At 40.1% G+C, this 5,759-nt stretch overlaps 1 protein-coding gene across 3 annotated transcripts in view; it reads right to left on the bottom strand.

Moving 5' to 3' along the window:
• LOC101849815 (junctophilin-1) overlaps positions 1-5,759 on the bottom strand; it is a 178,991-nt gene that overhangs the window by 70,591 nt on the left and 102,641 nt on the right. For 2 of the 3 annotated variants that reach the window (XM_035971575.1, XM_035971574.1), the window contains exon 3: positions 5,445-5,459. The exons of the other annotated variant lie outside the window; for it this stretch is intronic. In XM_035971575.1, the coding sequence (XP_035827468.1) occupies positions 5,445-5,459 (15 nt within the window). The remainder of the gene's footprint in view (positions 1-5,444; positions 5,460-5,759) is intronic. 3 annotated transcript variants of the gene reach the window in all.

Raw genomic sequence — 5,759 nt, 5'->3', positions numbered from 1 at the left:
AGTGTAAAGCGCATAGAGCCTGCTGTTGAGCGGGGATATGCGCTATACAAATGCTATCTATTATTATTATTATGTACACCCACAGGCCAAAAAGGTGGAAACAGCGGAGCGACTAATAAAATGAAGTACTTTACACCCCAACAGACACAAATTAGATCAGGACGGACGCAAGCTGCTTGGGCCCAGCTGATCCAGGCTGAGTGGGGTACAACATCGCGGCGGACGGACAGGGTCACTCGTTAGAAGACAAAAACAACCTTCCCACTCGGAAATCAAAAACACGCCTTTTGCTTGCTAAGGCAAAAATCTTAACCAGTATACCACAGACTCCTGTGGGAACGATATAAGATAAATTCCAAAGTCAGTTGACGCCCTACTAGACACATACAAGGCCATTTCTGATAAAAGAAGGGGAAAAAGTAAGATTCAACTAAGAACTGAACTTTTAGCCTTTGTGTTCCAGTCAAAATTGACATTTCAGAAATAAAGGTTCGAGCCTAAGCTTGGTCTAACTTTATGTCATTGGGAAAGGCACTTCACACGAAATTCTTATTGGACCCGGTCCTTTCGGCGATGGACGTTTAACTTGGAGATCCCGTCTCTGTTATAGCCAGAGTTGATAGGGGCTTTAGACATTATTCATTTTTTCTCAGAAAAAAAAATAAAAAAAATAAAAGTTTACCGAAAACGTTAGTACATATCTACATTTCCCTTGACCATAGCCAAACGAGCGGAGCTCTGGTTACTGTGTAACTCAAACATAAAAGCTATACGGGCAAAGAAAAGTGAATACTACACGTAACACTTCTTATCGTTTGGAAGAAGTTTGATGCCACTCTGAAAACAGTTTGATGTCAGTTTGATTTCAGTTTGATGTCAATTTGATGTCTGTTGGTGTCAGTTTGATGTCAGATTGATGCCAATTTCAGGTTAGTTTGATGTCGGAGTAAACTAAAACCCCACAAAACGTCTGACGTAGTTTCTAAAAATATGGACACGCCCCCTCCCACAACATTCCCTCATCTACCCCCGCTCGTTCCTCTTACATTCCTGGCAAGGTAATACGCAGAAATACACAAAGGCTAGGGTAAGTGGCTGCATCTTTGTCCCCAGGCTAGGACGGGATTGTGCTAATGATTATTAGAATGCTCGTCGGCTCGTCATCCTTGTCAGAGTGTGTGTGTTGTGTGACATTTCTCTCGCCCAAGCCTTATCGAGCCGCCTTCCTCGTTATCTAATACCCAAGCTCTGGATTTATCAGCGTATTCTTTTCTCCTCATTTTCGCTGATATTTCCGGGACGGCCACTGCATGCTGGATCGATACAACACCTGGGTGTCGAAGCCACAAATAGATTTCTGTTTGCGTGGTGGTTTTCTTACAGTTCTATTTTGTTTTCATACATTGCGAAGAAAGCCCCAGAAAATGGTGAAGGTCTCCGCGGGAATAAAAACTGAAGAGTATGAGTGAGCAGTGACGTTCTTATTCAAAAACATGTGGAATGCTTTACCAAGTACTTTAAGAGAGATCAAATCTTTTGATTCATTCAAATGTCAGCTCAAGTCGTTTTTGTTTTTAAATTAATAAGATGAATATTTGGAACACGACGTATTATGTTACTGTTGTACGTTGTACTGTATTGTAAAGCACTCAGAGCCTGAGTACTTTAACCGGGGTTGAGCGCTATGTGAATGTCATGTGTTATTATTCTTATTATTAAAACCAGCTGTCAATGTGCTTTGTATTTAAGACGTTCTACGACCCCAGCGACACACACACTAAGGAGGCGGGCTGCCACGACACTGCTTGTCAAGGCCAACCCGGGTTGAGACGGATACAAGGTCCCACTGGCCAGACGGAGACACTAGCGGAGAGGGATAAGAAAAAACCCCTCCCCATAATATGAGACGTGTGCTCAACAGACGGCATTAACCAGCTGCATACACAGTCGCACAATTGCACACATAATGTACGCTTGAAAGTGAAAGATAGGCACACTTCTTGTGCATACGCTGAATTTAACCAACAGTACCACAAGCTTCCCAGGCAGATGAGATTGTGTCAGAATGCTATCAGGTCTGCTTGGGTATTAATTATATATACACAGATTGTAAAGGGCATACCGACTGCTTTTGAGAAAGAATGTACGCTGTACAAATGTTATTTATTATTTATTATTACCTTTACTTTGAAGAACTGCAAAGTCACAACACCATTGACCACCAACTGCGTATTTGTGTATGGGGAAACGAGGGATGGAACTTCTGACTTCAGACTATTCCATCCCATGAGGTAGGAATGAGTTTTCTTAGAGAAAAAGTTACGTCCTGTGATTTTTGCTCGCATTTTTTTTTCTCAAAAGTCTAAAGCCTAGGATAAACGTGAGAGGCATGTGGTGTTTGCAGCGAATCTTGGCAATAATAGGTTTTCACTATAGAAAATGACTGAAGCAAGACTTCAGATATGTTTGCGAAACACAACTTATTCTTTCATTTTCCTGTTGATAAAACTTTCCCTAAACCCTGATGCTCGGTATGGCTCTTCACGAAAAAAAGGTAATGAGCCTTTTGGGTTATGTAACTAACTATGAAAAACTAATACATCAGAAAAAAAAGCGTGACGTTCGACACAACTTTCGTTTTTCGCACACGCAGACAACAGAACCGACTGAAACCTTGCTATGTTTCGGCTCCGCAAGCAACGCTGTAGACCGTAAGTGCTATAGTTATCAATAGGAACGTAAAAAAAAAAAACCAGATTCCGATGTTGAATAAAAAGATGTTCATCGTGTTCATAACAATTATAAGGTCACCACAATATACATGTACACGACGATGAATTGTTTGCCTGAGAAACACTGAAGTTGTAAACACGTAACTTCCGAGTGAGGAAAAGAAAAGTACTTTTTGAGAAGCCTCATTATGGTGAGGTGTGATTCAAACTAATAAATTCTAATCGGCAAACGCTTCTCATTTTCAAATGAACGTTTTTTTGTCTAGAACCCAAGACAACGAACATACATCAAAAATATTGTAAAAATGCAGACATTTGAATTCACAATGAACACCTTTTAAAAAAACACACCATTTGTCAGTGTTACAAGCATGGTGAACACACCCAGGCATGTATTCTTCATGAATTGACACTACTGTATATTATATAGAGTTACAAACGGCTTGCTGCGACAGTCAACAGATCACAATCAGTTTGGCGACAGTTGATCACAATGAAAAGTTTGAAAAGCCCACTGATGGCACAACGATAGCGGAGTCAAAAGGAAAGCAAAATGGTAGGCGTGACAGAGTTACAGGGTTCCAAATAGGAGTCAAAATTGTGAAAGGGAAAATAAGCCCACAACAGTTGGGGCTGGGGTTTGATGTTGAGAAAAAAATAATTAGTAGCTCTTTTTTGCTGCTTCTTCCAAACATCGAGACTCCCCCCCCCCCACCCCTTTCCCTCGAAAAAAAGGAAAAACATGGGGAAGGGGGCGCGTCGTCTATTAAACTATTAAATCGTTCAAAGTCACATGATTTTAAGAATAAATGCGGAATAGTGTACACCCAGTTGGATGAGTAGGGGTTTCGGCACCCATACCTGTGCTTCGAAAGCAGTGTATCCACATAGGTAAAGTTCGTGTTCAGTTTTCATATATCGTGGAAAACTAACAATGCAGATATTAGAGAAATACCACTGATATAGAATTATAGAATAAACAAAGTTTACAGTGCTCTTTCAGGAAAAAGGTCGCCGAAGACCGCAATACCTATTTTCCAGGTTGTGTTTTCTTTTATGAAAAAGGTGGCTGAGTAACAGGACACTTATTTGACGCAGAGGCAACGTTTAACATAGTGAGAACACAAATAGGGGTACATCAGGCAGCGGGGAACAAAATCAAGCAATGTCACATTGAAGGCAACAAATGGATGAAAGAAGTTTGCGAGGGGTATGTGGAGTGAGGTTAAGGGGAAAAAAGGGGGGGGGGGGGGGAGGTGATTTCACATTCAAAGTTTTACAGGTAAGATCAACGGTCATATTAGAAACAATGTTATCACTACTTCGTTTCCGTGCATTTGTTTTGTTCGTTCTCATTTTTAAAATTGATATGAAATTAGGCAGCTTGGGTCGAAACTGTCTCTTTTAAATTAGTGAAACTTGAGTTTATTTTCCTTTGAGTTAAATTCATAAGGTGAATACGATGTAGATTGTTACAGATACCTGAAATACATTTCTATTCTTCTGGTCGAGATTACCTGTGCAATGTTCCTGCTTTTGTTTTTGTTTTTTTCTTCAGGGCTTAGCTCTGTTCTGAGCATAATACAGATGTACATATCGACATTGGTGCGAATACATATTCCTTTTGACAGTGGCACTATAGGTGTTCAGCAGCTTGGGACACGCATTTTCACGTTTATTAATAGGTCAATTAAGTTTCAGGGCAGGCAGATAACATTTCAATGAAGACTTGGAAAGCTTTTATTAGGGCAACAGCGTTAAACAACCCGAAGATGGCGTACATTTAACTTATTCTGTTACAGATTAAAGCTCGTATTGTGCGCATTCTCTGGTAACTTGAAAAGTGAAACTTTCGAGCTTACGTCCATCTCCGCAGGGCAAGCATTTGAATCAGATTACGATAGCGTGGAAACCCAGAGATTGTGTTTCCCAAACGAGATTACTTTATGTTGCATAACTACAACCTTGTAGGACTATATCAGTTAAAGATATTATTCTCCTATTATATTCTCATATCAACGGATTAACGTATATTTATTTGTTTGCTGCTCATCAAAGAACATGAAATGGACTTGCTGTACAACTATGAGTGCTTGGAAGAACCCGGCCTTAAGTCCAAGCCCCGCAATCTAAAGTGAAGCCTCTCATTGCAATAGTTTTACTAACAGAACTACATAATAATACAGAGAGCTGTGAGCTATAGTCATTGAAGGGCAACAGTGCTGATTTTGAAATCGCAACCTCTCCCCCACTATGTACTTCTCCAATGGGATTAACTTTCACAAGTAAATAAATATATCTATAATGAATTCTTGTGTATTTACAAAACTATTAATTAGTGTATATTATATGAATAAACCTAAAAGAGCGTCTACAAAATAACTCAATAAAATTATCTGTACCTTCTTCTTAAGTCGTTTGAATATCATAAGACATCCCTATTCAGTTGACATTAAAACATTGGAATTTCGCTTCACTTGCTGTAAAACTGACGAAAATTTTCACTTGAGTTTAGAGCTAAATTGCATTTCAACTATCGCATTTAGACTCCATTGAACTGACGTGAAATAGTAGCCGTAGGTGAACCAAAGTGTCGTTGAACTTCTACAGTGACAACGTGGACAAGAAAATTATTGTGATCATTATTTACGATGTAGAAAACGTGTAGGAGATACCAAAAAAAAAAAGTCCGTGAGAACACAGGGGACTTACCCAGCGCACCTTGATCTACACAGCAGCGAAAGCAGAGGGGCGGGCGGAGAGAGAAGAAAACTAGATGAAAATAAAGGTCACATGATCAACAATGGCTCTACAGCAGGAAATCTACAGGGAAGAGCAAGATCTAGATCTAGGTCTAATCTGAAAACTCTAATGACTACCTACAAGCGATGTTTCTACATAGCAGCGATGATTGGGAGGTAGGGGTCACCAGAACACATGGTTAGGGTTTTGAGGTTTGGGAACAGCCTAGGGATTAGGGTTAGGGTGGGGTTGTTGTTGTTGTTTTTTTTTTTTGGGGGGGGGGGG

The sequence above is a fragment of the Aplysia californica genome, unplaced genomic scaffold (genome assembly GCF_000002075.1).
Source record: "Aplysia californica isolate F4 #8 unplaced genomic scaffold, AplCal3.0 scaffold00018, whole genome shotgun sequence".
NCBI lineage: Eukaryota > Metazoa > Mollusca > Gastropoda > Aplysiida > Aplysiidae > Aplysia > Aplysia californica.
The sequence above is the reverse complement of the archived record's forward strand: the minus strand, read 5'-3'. Positions and strand labels throughout refer to the sequence as shown.